The sequence below is a fragment of the Lepisma saccharinum genome, chromosome 3, assembly GCF_977018435.1.
Source record: "Lepisma saccharinum chromosome 3, izLepSacc3.1, whole genome shotgun sequence".
Classification (NCBI taxonomy): Eukaryota; Metazoa; Arthropoda; class Insecta; order Zygentoma; family Lepismatidae; genus Lepisma; species Lepisma saccharinum.
The window spans coordinates 106,032,701-106,054,159 of NC_139231.1; the positions used below are offsets into that span (position 1 = coordinate 106,032,701).

Genomic DNA, 21,459 nt, shown 5'->3' on the forward strand with positions numbered 1-21,459 from the left:
AAAGTAACAAGTTACCGCTACTTAGCTTTCAAATGTAACATGTTATCGATACTTTGTCTGGTCATTTAACTGCTTACGCAAATAGCCTTTACATACACACGTTTAAAGCAAGGGAAAACAAATAGGCTAACTACTCCAGTTCAGAATTTATCAAGGTATGGTAACGGAAAGTAACGAAGCACCATTACAATTACCCGTGTATTTTTCGTAAATAAAGTTTTAACAAGTAACGTGTTATTGCAACTGCAACTCAGCGGCATATGTGCACTTTAGAGTGTAGGAAGAAGCAGATTAAGTTAAAACCTCTAAAATAAAAATAGACAATGAAATAGGCACCAAAAGTGATGAAAATAGGCACTTGAGAAGGCACTATGAAACACAAAGGCACCAAAAAAGGCAGCGAACATCAGTTTGTTATCAATTTTGTCGATTACTTACTTACTGATTGGAACTTTCTTGTCAGCGCTTGAAATGGAAATTGTTAGGTGGAGGGATGTCTTCTCGAGTGTTGGGGTTAGCTGGGGAGGGTGCTCCTATAGTTTAACACGGTGACAGTGAGACAGCTTTGCCAAAAAAAAATTTACCTTGGGGGTAGAGGGTGTATCATCATCCCCCCTCCCCCCCCGCAGCCCTCTTGCTTCGAACACTGCTTTTTATATTGTATTTGTATTAGCCTACTTTGTGTCGCCTTTGTAGTGCTTTTGGTTAGTGGACGAAGAAGATGAACAACGAATAAAGTTGAAAAATCCTATTTTTGTCTTTTCCGTCGAAATCTAGAGACGGTCACATGAACCGCTGAACCAATCGGCTTGGTCCAGTTGCCGTGGTGAGGGGAAATTCTCGTGGTATTCTGCGTTGCCAAATTGCAGCGAAGGCTGCATATTGGCCTGGTCAAAGCAAAGTATTGTAGGTGGCAGCAGGGAGGTGCAGTCTGGCGTTCGGAAAAGTTCGGAACCATTCGTAAACCTCCACGGATGACGTCAGCCACGGGACATGTCAAAGACGAGCACCAGCAACGGCATAGGAAATCACACTTCTTCCGTGTTTTCGGAAATAAATTTGTTATAAAATCGAATGAATGTTCTAGTGTGTGTGTATAAATAAATGTATATGTATAGAGCAGACTATATCTATAGTAAACTGTGTCGCTGAAAGTTAACTATCAATAGAATTACATGTAATGAAATGTAAAGCGGGAAAGCCGGCTCGGAGGTGGAGCAGAGAGGTTTGTTCAGAATTTTCTATTTGAGTGGTGTAAATTCGTGTTTATGGGAGTGAAAAGTTATACTTAGAGCCAAAATGACCACAAAGTTGTCCTTTTTAAAACATTGTGTGGGGTGTTACGGTGAAGTTGTTGGATAAATCACTGGGACCGAGAAATTACAACTTCATGTTTATAATCCAAAAGTTACTTTTTAGCACTTTCATCCTGCAGTGTTTGCAGTTTCTTTATTTGTTCTTCAGCACATTTTAATTTCTTTTTCAGAGTTTCCAACACACTATCTTGTTGGAGATTGGGTATATTGGGTATATTTCCAATACTCAAAGTCTCTGAATTATTTGCCATGCAAATTCTTTTGCGAGGAGACAACTCTTCAAGTCTGTCCACTGCTCGCTTTCGAATCTGACGTTTATTGGCACGTAAATTCCGATCAATTATACCATTTGGCTATTGAACACTACTACAATTCACCACACAACGACGCAAATTTAAACATGATACAGCGTTTCTATTAAGCTGCGGTCTACAGGTAATAATACTCAGCAGTTCTGCTTTTAAGTTCGGTTCGTAATCGGCATACAGAAAATGCGATGAGCACACTGTCGCTGTTTTGGTGTTAACAGGATCTAATCTCTTCAGTTTGAAACCCACATCTTGCACGTAATCGGATCCTTTAGGAACGAAAAATAGCTTACACCCAGGCACGTATCCAGCAATTCCTTTCGGCGAGGTGGGTGAACACCATTTTTTAAGGGGTATTGTATGTTTAAGGCCAGTGGTGGCAATTTGGTTCTAAAACTGGGGGGGGGTTGCAAGGAAAGTTTACTTTCTCTTGATTGACAAAGCTTAACATTAGGAGGACATAGTGTGGAGGCAAGAAAATGGGGAGCAACTATCCCCTAAATCGTCTTCTAGAATACAGATGGATCGCGAAACAATTAATGCACAGTGAAAACCCTTCCGTTCCCAACACATCTAATGTTTCGTCTCCCAATATGGTTAAATGCTTACTTATTTATCTCCAGTGATGTGCCCAAGGGAGGGTTGGTGGGGTCATAGCCCCATTTGAACGTCAAAGACAGGAAAAGATGGCTAAATGAGAACTGACTACCAAAAATAGTATACGTAACCACTTTCCCTTCCGAAAATTCTGGGAACGCCACTCGTTATCTCGGACACATATTTTGAAATCAAGTCCCCAGAAGTTTTTATGATTTCATATTGGAGACTGAAGTAAATCGCCTTGTACACGATCAAATACATCATGAACAAGTCCTTGAATTGAAAGCTTAAAAGGAAATGACGTCAGAGACAACGCAATTTTTCTCATTGGATCCAAGGTCCGGTCAAAGTATATCTATTTAGGAATGGTTCTAATTAACGCATATTTATCCTCCTTATATTCTAGAATGTTCCGCAGATAAACGATTCATAGATATTGCCAGTAGTTCGACTCCTCTTATTCAAGAACATTCCCTCTCGCGTCTTCCAGAGATTAAAAATTACAACAAATCGCCCTAAGTGTGGAGCTACCTTTTTTTACAGCTGCCAAATACTGACAAGTCTCTACATAGTGCTCAAGTTCACTGCGACGACACTGAAAGCTCAAGTAAAGTTTACGTGCAATATTATCAACAACAGGGTAATTCTCCGTCTTGCTTTCATAAGTATTTATCTCCTTAAATTATCGTCACATTTTTCAAGAAGATAAAAACCTAACTTTATGTAGTGTAAACTGAAAAATTACCTGAAGGGACTCGAGCCACCTGATCCCCATCTTGGGTACGCGCTAGTAACAATAACAGGATTATTGAACATTCTCAGTCATATTATTGACGAAGCCGAAAGCCTAATTTTATCTAATGTAAACTTAAAAATTTCCTGGAGAGAGAGGGGGGGTCAAGCCCCCTAAACCCCACTTTGGATGCGTGCTATTATCAATAACAGGGTTACAGAACATTCTCCGTCTTACCTTGATAATTATTTATGTCCTTAAATTATCGTCACTATCTTATTTCACACAACAAGAAACGAAAATCCTTATTTTATCTAGTTTAAACCAAAAACTTTTGCTTAGATATGTGCCTGTCCTACTGTACGAGTATTTCTTGCGTTGTTCGGGCACAAAGCAACAGCACAATTGCGCGGCATTTTCCTGAAATGTTATTAGTGGAGAATTTTTTTCAACATCACACAAGAGCTACAGAAAAAGAAAACACAAGGCACTTTCACACAAATGCAGATCCTATAACAAACAGAAAGGTCTGTGACAGCGTCAGTTCTGTCCCGTGAGTGACGTCAGGGTTGGGAACGCCCACGACCCTCTTTTTTCAGCTTCGGGAGGGAAGACTGCGCTACTTTCTCAACTATATTATATACTTACTTTGGGTGGCAGCACCCATGTTGTGTCCCCACGCTCTTGATGGGCAATTGTTCTCCCATTTAAATACATGGGGAATTTGATGCTGAACGTGCTGCGATTACATTAAATTGTAATCTTAACCTCTGAAATTATGTCGGAACATGATAGATAAATAATCAGTGCTGTGAAACTAAGAATTTTAATAATACGAAAAGATATGGAAACTTAAAAAAACCTTAAAATTTGCACAGCACCTGTTTATGTCACTTGCAATTTTCACAATTTAAGTGCTTTTTTCTTATGAATCTGGTAAAGAATAATCCATAATAATTCCACGCGACTGTGCTTTTATTTTTATAGTTGTTATTAATAACTGGCTCCTTTTTTACGTGATATCACATTTTTCCTCATGGCTAGTAAATATGGTTCTCTATTTTATACATACACATTTATCGAGAAGAATAGTTATTACAAAAAATATTTTATATTCTGTTTCATGTCTCGCAAGCTCTAGGGCTTTCTTATTTACAGGAATTATAATTCTAAAATTGTTTGTAACCCACGCCAAAAACGACGAAAATACCAGGGGAAAATCTCTGCTTATTACAAAGAAAACATATGTCGATATTAAGTTATCGGATAATGCACAGTGTATAATAATGGCATGTACTTACTCACTTAATACATTTTTATTTGTAATTGGGGGAAGTTTCTTCGATTCCTACTCCTGCTGTTGAATTACACATACTCGCAAGTCGCAACAAGAGGAAACATAAAAGCGTAGTGTAAAAATGTAAATTTTTGTATTATAGACCCATGGCATATATGGAATAAAGAAGAAATCCCTCAACAGTGGAAAGAATCCATAATTGTTCCTGTGTTTAGAAAAGGTGATAAAATGAACTGCAATAATTACCGTGGAATTTCTCTACTCTCAACAACATACAAAATATTGTCTAACATTCTTTTAACAAGACTAACACCATATGCTAATGAAATTATAGGTGATTATCAATGAGGATTTAAACGTAACAGATCAACTACAGATCAAATTTTTCACATCAGACAGACACTTGAAAAAATGTGGGAATATAATCAAAATGTCCATCAGCTATTCATTGATTTAAAAAAAGCATATGATTCGGTCAAAAGAGATAAATTATATAATATATTAGTCGAGTTTGGAATACCTAAGAAGCTTGTTAGTATGATAAAAATATGCACCAGTGAAACAGAAAGTTAAATTCGTGTGGGTGTTAATATGTCTGACAAATTTACAATTCATGATGGGTTAAAACAAAGAGATGCATTATCTCCATTGCTTTTTAATTTTGCCTTAGAATATGCTGTTAGGAAGGTAAAAGAAACTAAAGAAGGACTAAAATTAAATGGTGTGACTCAGTTGTTAGCATTTGCAGATGATGTAGACTTACTGGGGGATGATGTGAATACAATTAACAATAATGCTAAAATATTTTTCAAAACTGCTAAAGAGATAGGTTTGGAAGTTAACAAAGAGAAAACTAAATATATGCTTACAGGCCGAAGCCAAGTGTTAGGTAATAATCAAAATCTAATTATTGATAACAACTCGTTTGAACGAGTTTCCAAATTCAAATACTTAGGAGTAATATTAACAAATGAAAATTATATTAAAGAGGAAATAAAAAGTAGTCTTAATTCAGGAAATGCATGTTACTTCTCTCTTCATAAACTTTTGTCTTCTCGTTTAATATCTAAGAAACTAAAAGTTAAAATATACAAAACAGTAATTTTGCCTGTAATATTATATGGGTGTGAAACTTGGTCCCTTACATTGAAAGAGGAACATAAATTGGGAGTATTTGAAAATAAGATCCTTCGGAAAATCTTTGGAGCTAAAAGGTATGAGGAGACAGGTGAGTGAAAAAGGTTACATAATTTAGAACTACATAATTTGTATTCATGTCGAGATATTATTAGAATAATTAAATCAAGAAGACTTAGGTGGGCAGGCCATGTGGCACGAATGGGAGAGGAAAGAGGAGTTTACAGGATTCTTGTTGGGAAACCTGATGGTAAGAGACCTGTAGGAAGGCCAAGACGAAGATGGAGGGACAACGTTGAGATGGACCTAAGGGAAATAGGTAGGGATGGAAAAGAGTATATAGATCTTGCTCAAGATAGGGACAGATGGAAGGCCTGGGTTGCTGCAGCCATAAACCTTCGGGTTTAAGAAGGCTAGAGAGTTAGTTAGTTAGTTAGTTAGACCCATGGCAGCTAGGGGCGACCAAAATTACGTCAAGTTTAGTGCTCTTTTTGCATAAACACTCTATATTTAGCGCGCTGAGCTACCCTGCCGTTGCGCTTTAATAGATTAATTCTTAGGTTCAGGAGAATGTAATTTTCGGAAACTTATGACTTTCTACATAATCTTAAAGGTTTGCTAAACGCACTTTTGTTATCGATTTGCGCGAGAAATTCTTACCTTCGTTGAAAATAACATTTGAATAGCCATCATATCGCGTTCCAATGTAAAGCTTAGAGCAACCAGATGACGAACGAAATTCTTTAGGGACAAAACATGGGGTGGCACCTCTAGCGGAAAAGTTTGGCATGAACAGCCCCATTGACAGCAGCGCAGTGGTAGCGTCATCGCCTTGTAATCAAGGAGTCTAGGATTCGATACCCGGTGGAGGCACACAGTGGTTCGGATCCCACTTTAAACTGTAGGTCCAGTCCCGATTAGCCTTAGTGTGCATAAAGTGGACTTAAAACACCAAATCAATCAATCAACCCATTTACAGCAAAAGGTACGACTGGACCAAAATCAGGCGTGTGGCAACACATCTTTTTCCTCCCTTGAAAGTCCCACAGCTGGAGGACAAAAGTCTGGATTTCCTGCAGTTTATTCTTTGGCCGGTCGAGCTTTAGATGAAATTGAATAACGGACAACTGACATACCTGACTCACGTTGCTGCTCGCACGCCGAGACCCAGCCTCCGACCACGTGCAGTTGAACCCCAAGTTGACCTGGGGGCCCCTCGTGCCCGCGGGGTAAGGGGAAGGTGTCCTCGGGGGAACGACAGAGTTCCTGGCAGAACCTGAAATAATAAAAAAAATATTAGCAAATTAAATATGTCATTTCGAACAGAATTCTCAGCATGGCGATGAAAAACACCATCATTCTTTAGGGCATGGACGTCGGACGGGGGAAGGGTCGAACAGATCAGTCATCGTTCATTTCCTCTTAGACAAAAACCGAAAGCTTATAACTTTTGCAGTGGATATAAAAAATAAGGTCAGTTAATTATTATTTCAGCAGAGTAACCAATAGTGAAAAACGCGATGCATTGAAGAAAAAGAGTGTAAAATACAGACTCTACAATAACTTTATGTTTTCATATCATATCTAAGTGGTTTCAGGAGGTTTCAAAATAGTAAAAATGAGATTTACACCCTGATTAATCACACGCGCAGAATACAGCCTGCTCTGCCCTCCACTACACAACATTACGAGAAAGAAACAGAATGAGAAAGGGTTTTGATTGATTGAATTGAATTGGTGTTGAAAGTCCACTTTATGCACAGTAAGACTAATCGGGACTGGACCTACAGTTTAAAGTGGGATCCGAACCACTATGAGCCTTCACCGGGTACCGAACTCGGGACCTCTTGATTACAAGGTGACGACGCTACCACTGCGCCATCGGGGAGGCCCTAGAATGAGAAAGAGGAAGTGGAGAGTTTAACAGCTGAAGAGTGAAGGAGGAAGGTCCAATGAGCAAGAAAAAATAAAACGAAGAATTGAGAAAGAGAATAAGAGAGAGAGAGAAAGAGAAGGAATTCCAATTTCTATTTTGGTTATTTAACGTCCCTTTCTTACCTATCGGGTTAATTGCGACGATGGGGATGATGATGAAGATAATAATAATAATAGTAATTCCTTTATTTAGCAGGCGAGGTTCAGCCGTAGGCTGCTCTACCACCTAACCCTGCTATGGTGAAGAGACAGACATTCATCTTTGATTAGCGTGTTGCGCTGACCCCTCCGCTCCAAGGGCTGGCAAAAGGGCAGGGCTACAGCCGGATTGCGCAAACTTTTCCGGTTTTATCAGTGGTATCTGATAAGCCGTTGACAAGCTGTCACAATGTACAGGATTGCGCACAAAAAAAATGAGGCTATGTTGTCAGATGTAAAAAGTTCTCAAGCCATTCTCACTTCTGTTGTGCTTGTTTGTGTGTGTGTGTGTGTACTTACACGTGTTTTTCCTGGAAGGGTAGCATTAGATAGGCATAGAGGATAACCATTAGGCATTAACCTAACCTAACCTAAAATTTGAGTTTGAGTAAATTGGTATTGGTATTGGTATTGACTTGCTACATTTACTAGCAAAATATATTTTTATCTAATCCTTAAGAGATTTACTATTTTATTTCTAATTTATCTCTCTCTCTTCTTGTTTAAAGAAAAAAAAACAGTTTTGCGCACAGAAGTTTGTAACGAGTGCACACACGGCCCCCGAAATGACGTGTCAATCATACCCCGGCACGGGGCCAAACGTCGTTATGTGTACGGGAAACCGGTCGTGACTCACGGTCCAGTTATCAAGTTCGGTACTGAGACGGTCGTTTATTGTCATACTATTGCGAGGCGGAGATTAATACCTTGAAATGTTACACTGTTTTGTTTACCTTTGATATGTAGATTCGAACAATCATAAAACACTAATAGCATAGTATCTGGTACCTGAAAAACGTCAAATAACAACACTGACGAACGGTAAAAAGTGAATATATATTGTAACAACAAAAGAATATTGCAATCAACAACTGTTTACAAAGCCTCCTCACTCTCACAACATTCACTCTATCTCTCTTTCACACACATGAGGTATTTTTACATGTGAAGTATGGATACAAATCATGGATCTCATTAACATATCATTCATTTTAATTTTTTAAACCTTTATGTGAATTTAGTGCATTTGTCTGCCAGCTCCTGTGCTCTTTTAAATTAACTTAAATGCCAGCCCTCGGAAAGCGGTTAACTAAGACAATTGGGTCGGCGTGGTTAAATCTTTCGTTCGCATGAACGTGTGGATCGAGTCGTAAGCACGACCTTATACGAGTTTCTCGGACGGGGGTATTGCACACAAGCCTCTCTCGTCCAATGAGAACAACTACTCAATTACATAGTGATGCAAAAACTTAATTGGCTCCAGCTGCCGGAATACACTAATCAATCGTCGGCGCGAGCAAAAATTACCTTAAAAACCACCATGCAACAAATAAATACTATTTCACGCACACGACCTTGCGATAAAAACAACTACGCTTTCCACAATAAAAAAGGACTCATCAGTCAACTATTGACAAGTTAAATGGCGCGACGGGGCGGTCGGTTACACAAGAAATGGAGCACACTTTGACAATTTACACTAAATATTAAAGAAATGAAATGGAGCTTCTAACCCTGAATGCAGACAATTAAATTAGAACATCTGAACATGAAATAACTCTTTTTTATAACAATACAAAAAATTACGAGACGCGGGGTTAGGTTCTGGGTTTCCTGAGTAACTTTGCAAATAAGTGAGGCTTCGGCGTTAACTGTACGGTGTTGATACTAACGACGCACGTTTACATGAACACGAGACCCTCTGAAGTATACTGTACCAGACTCTGCTACATGGCGTGGTCATTCATCTCTCCTGGACGCGGGACTTGCACACGGTTCCTTTGTGGCGAAATAGTCCTCCAAGGTCGATCGCGACGAAGAATAATTGCGACGATCTTTTGTACTTGCACCTCCTTAGTACTTCGGGCTTTCCTCTTGTCACTAGCGTCGGGTGTACGTGGTCACGCGCCGGTCGGGATATCTCTGGTGGCGGGCTTCGATTCGGCGTCGTTCTGGAAGCGTCGTTCTGGAGTCGTCCTTCAATCTCTCCCTCTGGCTTCGATCGGCGTCGTTCTGGAGTCGTCCTTCAATCTCTCTCTCTCTGGTGATGGGCTTCGATTGGCGTCGTTCTGAAGACGTCCTTCGGGCTTTGGGCAGTGTTTGGCTTTGATGTCGTCTTTGGCGTTGGCTGACTGGCTTCATCGGAAGATGGCGATGCATCGTTGCGGGGTCAGGGAAGTCGACAGACTCCCTTCTCAATCTTCTTTAGCCCTCCATCCTTATGTAGTCCACGCTTGGCAAAAACAAATCACCGCGTAATCTTCACCAAAATAAGGCGCACACTGGTAACTCCCTATCTGCGAGTCGCTCACAGTACGTAAGGAAACAAAGTTCACGGACACAAAGCAATGATCACGCGAGAGTGTAGCGCGGAGATGCTCTCTCTATGAAATCCGGGTAAAAACTGTCTCTGGGATGGTAGCACCGCGTATTTAAGAGAGATTCAAAATCGTCCGTTGAAACCCACGCTCAGGTAGCTTGGCTTCGCTTTTGGAGGAGATGCGAATGACCTGTGTCCATTGTCTTGAAACTCGGTCACCGAGGCGTCTTCGATACTTGCAGGCGTGAGCTCCAGCTGGTATCTCTGGTCATCCGTGAACATGGGTTCGAACGCCTGCTGCAACTCAAGCTCGGTAGCGGCGAAAATAATATTTCCTTATCTCCGCGTTGGTGCAAATATGTCATGTTCTAAGCGGCGGCTGTCACTCAAGAAAAACCCCATCTCTCAACTCCCGACGTCTGGCTCGGATACAAGTTTATTCACAAAATAAACAACCTCACACTTTCAAGTTGGTGCATAAAATGAATCAATAAACAAAAAATAATTTTTATCGAACTGCGTTTTACATGTCACTAGATACCGTGACAAGTTAAAGCTATCAAAGTGGCAACGTTCGATCAAAATCTGTGCGCAAAACAGGTCAGTGAGATTTGTGCGCAATTCTGTATCTAAAGTGTGCGCAATTCGGTTGCGGCAGGCAAAAGACAGAGAGGAAGAGAGAGAGAGAGAGAGAGAGAGAGAGAGAAAGGAGGAGGGGAGAAGAAAGAGAGAATATTTTACATTGAAGAAAACGCGAACCCGTTAAATATGAATGGTATTTAACCAAAGAGCACAAGTTTACAGGTATTATCCTTTTTATCGATCAGTAGCAAATCACTTTCAACCACCAGTCTTGACAAAACACACGTCACCCCCATTCCAGAATGAGGTCATATCGGCTGAAGGTCACCATCAATGAATAAAGAGCCTGTCATTCCGGGCACGAAAGAGCCCCACGGAAAGGGGGGGGGGGTCTTCGGACAACAAAACATGTGGATTCTGGCGACAGACTTCCCTTGCACCGTTTAAGTGAAGGACAATTGCCCCGCCCCCTTCTAAGTTAACGGTCACTGTACAAGACGTTGGGCCAAGGTCACGTGAATCATTCATCGAGGAGGAGATCGATAACAGTTCGACTAAGATAGACAATGATTGTGGATTCATTTTTCACTGCCTTCCTTTGTTTGAACAGCTTTAACTGAAAGCTTATCTGGCTTCTAGAATTAGGCCTTGATTTCAGCAAAGGTGAAGTTGCAGAAATCTTGTTGCCAACTATTGGAGTGGAAAAGTCCCTAAACCACCAAATAAGATATATTTTCAAAAAATACATTAAATCATATCTACATGTTAAAATGTAATTTTAAAAATGATATTCTAAGTTCCAAATAAAATAACTATGAGGTTAAGTCAGGCACGCCATGTGGCTCGAATGGGAGAGGAAAGAAGAGTTTACAGGATTCTTGTTGGGAAACGTGATGGTAAGAGACCTGTAGGAAGGCCAAGACGAAGATGGAGGGATAACGTTGAGATGGACCTAAAGGAAATCGGTAAGGATGGAAAAGATTACATTCATCTTGCCCAGGATAGGGACAGATGGAAGGCTCGTGTTGCTGTAGCCATAAACCTTTGGGTTTAAGAAGGCTAGAGAGTTGGTTAGTTAGATAAGCCAGATTTTCGGGGATATTTCTTTTTGCAGTTTCATTAGTTGAATTGTTTAGTTTTTCAGTACTTGACATGATAGTTATTTGTGAACAATACAGTTTAGAGACATTTAGCGATTAGCATGTTAGCTTACACTAATGTGACTTGGTTTCCAAGATAAAGTCAAGAATTTTGATAATATTGACAGGAAATACTTGTTCATTGTAGAAGTAAATACAACAAACCTCCTTAGATTTGTGCTACATCCGTAAGAACTAGCAATATATATCTCAACTCATGACATGCATTGTTAACTAGACATCCACGCAAACTACTGGAATCAGTAATTTATCCGCACACAACAAAACAACATACGCCCGCCAAATTTTGTCGAGACCACCATAGATTTTCTCAGCAAAATCCAATTTATGGGCATTTTGGTGCTAAATATACATTTACACACCTCTAAAAACGACGTTACACCCCCCCCCCCAAGATAAAAATTCTGATGTAAGAGTTGTATGCAAGATTTATACAGACAGCATTAACAACAATCCTTAGGAAGTTGAAGTTACGCTCAAGTTAGTATTAGTGACAGATCAGAAGTGGTGAATATTCTATTAAGAGGTTGGCACCCATGCATACTACGCATATCCGAATATCTGTATTCTTAACAAGCCGGATCAAAATAGCGCACCTATCGACGCAAGCAGCACTGTGACTACCCATCATGCAATTTTTAATATTCATCGATTGATTTTAATGACAGATGGCTGCACCTACAATTCGCCGCTATTTTTAAGCCAATGTGAATTCAAATGACATTAATGCATCTTTATAAGTTGTCATTTACTGGTGCATTTCTCTCGAATGACATTAATTTATTTCGCCTTGTTCTTTTCACGACGAAGGTTAAGCTGTGGGCCTTTCTTTCCACATCTAGAGTCGTTTTCACGTTCAGAAGACACAACGGCGCTTATGGAGAAACCGCACAGTGTTGCCAATACAGCGCTAGCTCATGTCGCCGGGAAATGATGACCTTCCTTCACAATGAAGGTGTTACATATTTTGTATATATAATGATAATTATATGTAATTATTAATATTAATATTATACTGTGAACGTTACAGTTACCCTTTTTACTATGATCCATTGCGATCACTACACACGCGAGTGTAATGCACGAATATGACACTTCAGAAATCACTTTAAAAAATAAAAATCACTGAGAGCTCACACAACTGAAAACACTTTTTCGGGAGAGGGAAAAAGTCTAAACAGACCAAAGCAGATCTCTCACTCAAGTAAGGGGAACCTGGCACATGGGTTAGATTAAGTTGCAACCCAAACAAACAAATGAGTTATGGCCCACGTGAACTGATAAGACGTGAATGACTCAAGCAAGGCATGTCATATTTCTATCTTGAAGCCCCATATTTTGTCACGTGTTGGAAAGCCTTTCAAAGGTTAATATGGTGTCTATGAATTTATGTGTACGTTGGAAACTGAAAGGTGATCTTCATTTCAGTATTAATGTCGACAGTAATGTAAACGAAAACAACGTGTATTTGCGACAGCACTAATGTTGATCACAACAGCAGCATTGGAAATAATTGTCAATTATTAAATTTAAGTAATTTCAATTCTATTATAACAAACTGAATGAAGTTAATATTTTTACTGAATGGAAATAAAATTACTCGAAAACTTGGTGGTGATTAGCCAGAATGCTGCGGTGAGTCAGCTCAAGATGGCCAGACAACGTCTCCTTACTTCACGCGCGGTTCGGGTTAAAAAGATCTCCAAATGCATGGAACTAATATTTCTGGGAACCTTTGAGTGGTTATAAAAAATAATTTCATTATTTTCTCCACAACTTTGTCGCTGGAAGTTTTTACTTGGAATTACGGAACAAAAAATGTCCAGCGACGACATTTTCTACTGCACGAATATAAAAAATCTCCACATACTTTATTTGAATATTTTTTAATGCAAATATGCTTTAAAGTATTGATAAATTCTGAGTACCACCGTCATCTATGACAATTAAAAAACAGTGTCAATTTTTTTCATAATGAAAGCTTCAATTTTACGGCATGTTTCAACGTTAGGAATGAAAACAATGTAAAAATTGTGTTTTCACAGAAAATTTGCGTTTTTAATTTATCTAAAATTATGTAAGCAAGTTACCAGTTTTTTGTGTTCACCATCGTATTCTCTACAAAATTTCCTGCAAAACTGCAGGTACCAATTTTACTTAAGATAAATTTGTAAATCCAGAAATTTGACAACACCGCGCTCGTATTTCCCATAAGAAAAGCATTGCCCATAAGAGCCCATTGTGTCTTCTGAACGTGAAAACGACGTTAGAATGTAATTTACGATAAAACTTAGAAGACTACATAATGGGAAGTATTTAAAAAAGAAGAAATGCAAAAGAAAAAGTTACAAGAATAACAGTCTCTAAAACACAAACACACACACACTCACACATACATCTGGCATTCATTTTCAGCTGGACTATTAAGCCGATCAATATATTTCAGTGCTTTATGCAAGTAAGCGTATTAGAAGTTGTGCCCGAATCAGCTTGCTCTAATGTGTTAACTGTTTGTGGCTAGTAAAAAAGTAGAAGAAGAATATCCATGCTCTGTTCTTGGCTCGAACCCAACATTCCGACACGAGAAATTCACTCCTATCAATGACATGCCTCAGTTAGTGACACCATCCGATACATTTCTGTATGCAGATGATGCAAGTATATTTGTTAGCTGCAAGAATCCAGAAGCATTACAATTACAAGTACGTAGATAGTATAGCTGAAAAACTAAACACAGTGGCTACATCAAAGCATTAAGCACAGCCAAATCGACTTTCATGCACTTTAAACACTCACAAAAGACAGACTACAACTTTCAAGTGAAACTTAACAACTTTAATATAATAAATGTTACAAACACAAAACTCCTAGAACTATGAATAAATTCAAAACTAACATGCAATAAACGCACCGATATTCTTCTAAGTAAATTGACTCAAATGTGCTACATGATCAGAGCAGTAAGAAATATTATAAATCAGAAAACAATATTCATGCTATATCATTTATGTTGAATCAATAATATCCTTTGCGATACTTGTGTGGGGATACTCGCTAAAGATAAATGAAATTTTTAAAATGCAGAAAAGGATTGTAAGAATCATGGAATTTGTGCCTAGCTTTATATCCTGTAAACCATTATTTGCTACACTAAGAATCTTGTCATAAAAAAAAGACACAAATTTCCATCCAGTCAAACCAATCAAAATATACCAAAAACCATGAAGTTCACAGATACCAAACAAGAAATTCCCACTGTTTTCATCTGTAGAGACACAAAACAAACCGCTCAACTAACAGTATTTATCATAAAGGTTTTGTAATGTACAACAAATTACCTGAAAATTATAAATCAATGAATCTCTTCGACTTTTAAGAAAAACATTAAAAAACTGTTACTAAAACATTATTTTTATTCTGTAGCTGAATACCTTGATGCACAACTGCAAGGAGATCTATTTCACTTTATTTGAATATATATATATATATATACATATGTGTGTGGGTGTGTGTCCATGAATATCCAATTATTTATGTAAGTGCATTGTAATGATACTGCATATTGAAAAAAAATGTACTCTTGCACGAATGCATTGTATTTAGTACTTGCATAGTTTTAATTACTTACATGAAAATTATATTGTATTGCTTATAAAAATGTTAAAAATCATGTAACATTGACGGAACCATGGATTATTGTAATCCCTAAAGGTGAATCATTCAATCAGTCATCAATGAGTAGAAATGGCCATTTTTAGCATTCGTTAAAAGTATCATCCTAGCATTCGACTGCATTTGGCAGAGGAAAGCTACGGGAAAAGCTGAGGACGCCCGCCCGATGTAATTAGAACTGAAAATAATTTAATACTGACATAAAATTATTATATAATTCTAATTATCAAGTACGTATAAATTTTGTACTTATATTTACCCTAAGCCTATATTACATAAGATTGAGACTTATTTCTGTTAATGTAAACCACGATAATCTTCAATAATAAATATAATATTTATTCATTCATTTACCACAGAATTCCAAATATACAGGGAGGTTATTTCAGTCGTTCACCGCCAGCGTGACGGCCGTTCCGCGGACTCTTCATGCAACAGGTCCCGGCAAATTGCGTTCAGGAAGTCCGTAACAGAAACCGCTTGTTTTGTAATGTTTCCACTTTTCACAATTACAGTTACAATTACAATTGAAATAAGCACGTACCTTGTCGCACGGATGCAGGAAAAGGTGTCCTCCCAAATACAAATATTTCTGGCACCTTATTTCTGACATCTAATCTTAGATTAGTCATCGCTACTTTATTCTCAGTTGTCGCGACAGCGCCTGCAGCTTATCGGGGGTTGGGTGAGTTGTCAGCCGCGAGAGGGCGCTTCATACTGCACGTGTCGGCAGTGATGCCAACCGTAGGGACATGTCCCTACGCATAGGGACTTTTCACTAAATTTCGCCCGCGTAGGAACGTAGGGACAGATTTTGCCAAATGAGGGAAAACGTAGGTACTTTTTTCAATCTTGGTAAATTACATTTTATGAATTAGTTTATCTGGATACTTTAGCGAGGAGGAGAAAAAAGAACTAACTAACAGATCTCCATCAGAATTTTGGAACATGTTATCGGTTACCAAAAACTTTCAAGGCAAGTTCCTTTTTGAAAACATTTCCACTCTCGCGAAAATAGTGCTAACATTGCCGCATTCTAACGCGGAAACGGAAAGAATATTTTCAATGTTAAGTGATACAAAAACAAAAAAGGGAAATAAAATGGGACCAAAATTGTTAAAGAATGCAGGAAATACAGCATCACCAACCAACATCTATCTCTTCACAGCAGCAGCATGTATGACTTCAAATAACATAATCAACAGTAAACGACTCAACGTTATTCATTAGGGGTGTGCTGGATTCTTTACTTTAAAAAGTCGTTAATTCTCGACGTTTTCTGCCTTGTAAGTTTCTGGAACTTATCGAAAGTTGTAAGTTTTTATTCTAGAAATGCAAAAACAATCACTTAAAGTGAAAATGACTTGTAAAATTCGAGATTTCCAGTGCTTCGGGAAATTTCGAACATTTCCCGTCCAGAAAATTTTCCGACTTGGTCGGGAAATTGCAAATTTTTCAGTCCCGAATGTCGGGATTTAAAAAAATTACCGTCCCGATCCCGTCCCGACCCAAAAAATTCTGTCCAGCACACCCCTATTATTCATTAAGGCAAGAATTTACAATACCGGACCCTTCTGTAATTTCTATGCTACGTCTTATACTCACGAAATAATTATTCGTGATTATTTATCTCAAGTTAACATGTTGGGGTGAGGGGGAAAAAATGTTCATTAACGTGTAGAAGTTGTAAAATAAGCTTTTCAATTCTCGCAATGATTCTCCGTGTACAAGTATGGTAGCCATATTTGTTGATATGAACAAATTACAATTAGTTACGCTGTCTACAGCGTTGCCACACTGTTGATTTCATACTTGGAGATCATGGATCGTGTAAGAATGGCGGAAGAGAACAGTAAAAAAGTTGTTAATGTTGTACAGATTGTTAGGTGGAGTGTGCAGGAGGATGGCTGTGGGCTAATTAATAAACTTATGGATTTCAGTATATTGCCCAAAGAACGTGCTTACATGTGACAGCGACAATCACGATGTAGAAGAACTGATTTGATTACAGGTAAATTTGGCAACAGTACATCAATCATAAAATTGCAGGATACGAAAATGGCGTCTTCGATGATGAACGTTTGCCGTTAAAGTGCTACGAAAATAATATTTTTTATCGGTTCGTAATCACAATTACCGCAAAACCATTCAGGAATAGCCCCACTGACCATTCTCGGTAAGTTTAGGTTAAGTTAGGTTAGGCAAACATAGTTAAAATTTGGGCTCGAAAAAAACATGCACGGGTAGCCCAACAAACCATTGACGGATAGCCCCACGAACCATTCAGGTACGGTTAGGTTAGGTTAGGTTAGGATAGGCAAACATAGTTAAAATTTGGGGTCGTAGTAATATCAGGAATGTATATTTCGTTTTTTAAGTATTGGAAACACAAAATCTTCCGGTAAATAATAAGCAATCGTGCCGATCGCGGACCACTCAATGTCACTTATTTTGCAATTTCTACACGTGACCCCCCAAATTTTAACTTCAAATTCGTGATTAGGAGGCCTCAATTAGTGAGTATGCGAAATATTACAAAAAATCGGGGAGAGGTCCTGTATTGTAAATTCGCTCCTTCATTAATTGTGGAAGCACCGAGCAGAAAGATTTGGTAAGTAAATGTGTATATTTTATCTTCTGTTTGCATGCTCATGAGGTGTTTTTTTTTAGTCACTTTACTTGGCGTAGGGACATTTGGTCAGTTGTAGGGACATTTTGACTACGTCTGTAGGGACATTGCCGAAAAATGGTTAGCAACACTGTCGGCTACCAGACGTCAGTGTTCGTTCATGTTCAATTCTGTTTGCGTTCAACAGTACGCGTGTTGCTTATACTGTGTTATTGTAATGTGCTTACTCGTGGCCAGTGCTTTATTGTGTGTTAATTGTTATTCATTCATTACTTATGTCGTTAAACAAATATAGTCTTGAACATAGAGTTTTTATGTACGATAATTACGTGAAAAAGAATTCTTGTAGAAAAGTGGTCAGGGATTACGATAGACAGGATCTCTTGAACCTAAGAAACGTGTTGTATTGCTGTTGAAGGAAGTCATTTTCAACATCTCTTATAACACAGGAGGTTAGTGATCATCATTATTATTACTTTTAAATATCATTTTACGCTTTCGGTTTGCTTTATGCGCCGGGATGCTGTCTTCCCTTTCTGTCAACTGAGGATAAAGTAGCGATGTCTAATCTAAGATTAGATGTCAGAAATAAGGTGCCGGAAATATTTGTATTTGGGAGGACACCTTTTCCTGCATCCGTGCGACAAGGTACGTGCTTATTTCAATTGTAATTGTAACTGTAATTGTGAAAAGTGGAAACATTACAAAACAAGCGGTTTCTGTTACGGACTTCCTGAACGCAATTTGCCGGGACCTGTTGCATGAAGAGTCCGCGGAACGGCCGTCACGCTGGCGGTGAACGACTGAAATAACCTCCCTGTACAACGTTGGACATTTTACATTGGAATGTAATAACAATGGAAATAACAGGAAAAATAACAATGGAAATAACAGTAAAGAATAACATAAACTAAAATATTATATATTTACTTATTTAATAAGTTAAGATGAAGGACGATGAAGATGAAAAAATTGGAATTCGAATCGAGGGGGAGAGAGATTGGATAGATAGAAGGCATCGTCACAGATACGACACGGCAGATTCACAGTCTCGAGTAAGTTCCAATTTTCTCCACCAGATCGTGCAGCAAACTTCCAAACAGAAATCAATAATGTGGCTCTATCTGGCGGAGAAAGCTAGAACTACTTCCAAATGTTATATTAGGATCATAAATTCGCGGCAAAGATTTCGCTACGATGGCAGATACGTATAGGCTAATCGTAACTGGACCTTCTTCAGCTAGATAGATGTCTGATCAGAAGCACTATGCATCTCCACTGGGTATCGAACCTTGAATTTCTGGATCACAATGCCACGACGGTACCACGACTCTATCGGGGAAGTCCGTATGTTAGAGGTCAAATAGCACCAAAATGCCTAATTTCCACTTTTAAAAAAGTTGTAGTACAGGATGTATATATGTAATCAGGCAGCCAAACAAAACAATTTCACCAAACTCACCGCACCTTTGCACCTTTATTTGTTCATTTATTTCAGACATTGCTATAGGTCGTAAGTTTCTTCACTAAAACCTTACTCGTTTCTTGTTGACTGCAGATTCTCACACCAATAACACCTCGCGTGTGCATTTTTGTACAACTGCGCTTAGGGGCATTTTCCATATTATCGAGTAATATCCTGTACTAGCATTGCTCAAAAGTATTACGCATAGCTCTATCCAGAACTTGAATTGCAAATCATTCAGGAATGTGAGTAGATTTGGGCAAGTTACTCAAAAAAGTAAGTTGTTACAGTTATCGTTACTTTTCTGCAAAAAGTAAAGCATTACCGTTAGAGCTACTTCGCTTCAGAAAGTAACGCGTTACAGTTACCGTTAATTTGCTCCAAAAAGTAACGCGTTACAGTTATCGTTACTTTGCTTCAGAAAGTAAAGCATCAACGTTACAGATAGTTCGCGTCAGAAAGTAATGCGTCATAGTTAGCGTTAATTTGCTTAAAAGTAACGCGTTGCCGTTACCGTCACTCCGTCACACAATAATTTCATTCATTTAACTGCTTAGAAAAGGGTCTGTTCTCTGCAGTACACGTTGAAATAATACGCTGATGTTCATTTTCCACGGGAACTCTTGATGTCCATGCATATATGATTTTTGTAACGCATCTAGAAATAATAAAGTAAAAATGGAAGATACTTAGTGCCTAACGTTTAGAAGGGGGGGGGGGCGCAAAGAATTTGGGGCTTGACTCCATCCAATAAAAATATCGTCCAGCACTATTTTGCTAAATAACTTTGACATTTCAGATATCATAAAAATTACTCTTTTATTTCTTTGCTCCTTTGGTTCCAGGATGTTAACAAAAATACCCTTAAACATGTAAATTTTAAAAAAAGCCGCCCGGCTAAGTTACCCCTGCTCTCAGTGGCGGCGATTAGGGGGAGGCAGTTGCCCCCCTCCACTTTTAGCCACTTTTGCCCCCGCACTATGCTAAACCTTATGTACCAGTTTTGGAAGTTAATCGCCGCCACTGCCTGCTCTAGTTGGAATGAGTGGTTTACTTTATTTTTTGTTTTAATCTGCTTAATGATATTATTGTTAATTTTTGCTAAATATCTCAAGGAAAAAATTATCTCTAACATTTTGTACGTCATGCAATATATAACACTACGTAGTTGAAAACATCACTTTAGACATGAGAATAGACTGGTTGTATTTTCAGAATTTGAAAATCTTGGTATCACCAGGAACTTTGTTTATGGCCAATTTATTTTCTTTTTGCATTTTGTAGAGTTCAGTAGTATGAGAAACTAAATTTTAAAAAACCCAGATGACTTTTTTTGCATATTTAATAGGCATTCCTTGAGGCTTCATTTTTACGTCAATTATCACGTTTACTATTATGTGTATCCTCCTTGACGTCCACGTAAGTTAACTCTTTATTTTATAACGCGCCTGCTGTTACTTTAAAACTTTTAAAGTTGTTCCGTCAACACGTCAGTCAGATCTCTACGAAAAACCAACAAAAGGTTGAATGGAAATAATGCTCGAAAATTTATCAACTATTTACGGCGACGCCGTCCTTATCTCAACGTTGCAGGAGACGTTCCTGGCATGGGAAGCGCCGTTGTTGGTTTTTCGGTTGGTGAATTTCTATGGCAACAGGCTCCTTCGAGATTCGAGACGAGGCAAATCTAATGCAGAAGCTGTTTCGTTCACTTTTTTCCACGTTTCAGAAGAGCAACGCTCTTTTACCAGAGGAAAATCGATCTTCAAGTCTAGAGATTCTAACGTATCTGGCGATTGTCCCACTTCCCCAAGCGAAAACTAATATTTATTCTGCCTTCCTCAAATATGGTTCTCCTTTGCCTCTTGACTGTGAGCTGGCGGGAGTTTTGACTTTTGATCTCCCGTACCCACCGGAGTTAGATTTCGAATAAAATTATATATTTAACACGCACAATTTCATTTCAGTCACAGTAGAACGCCACGGGTCTCGGGTTCGAATCCCGGCCTGGGCATGGATGTTTGTGAGTGTCCATTTATCAATTTCATCATATCATCACTCATCACCATCTTCGCAAATTAACCAAAAGTGGCACAAAAAGCGAAGT

General features: G+C 38.6%; 1 protein-coding gene across 1 annotated transcript in view; it reads right to left on the reverse strand.

Annotated features, from left to right (window-relative positions):
- LOC145985273 (uncharacterized) overlaps positions 1 to 21,459 on the reverse strand; it is a 102,629-nt gene that overhangs the window by 44,196 nt on the left and 36,974 nt on the right. Inside the window, exon 3 of the mRNA XM_083119092.1 lies at positions 6,528 to 6,667. Coding sequence (XP_082975218.1) covers positions 6,528 to 6,667 — 140 coding nt within the window. The remainder of the gene's footprint in view (positions 1 to 6,527; positions 6,668 to 21,459) is intronic.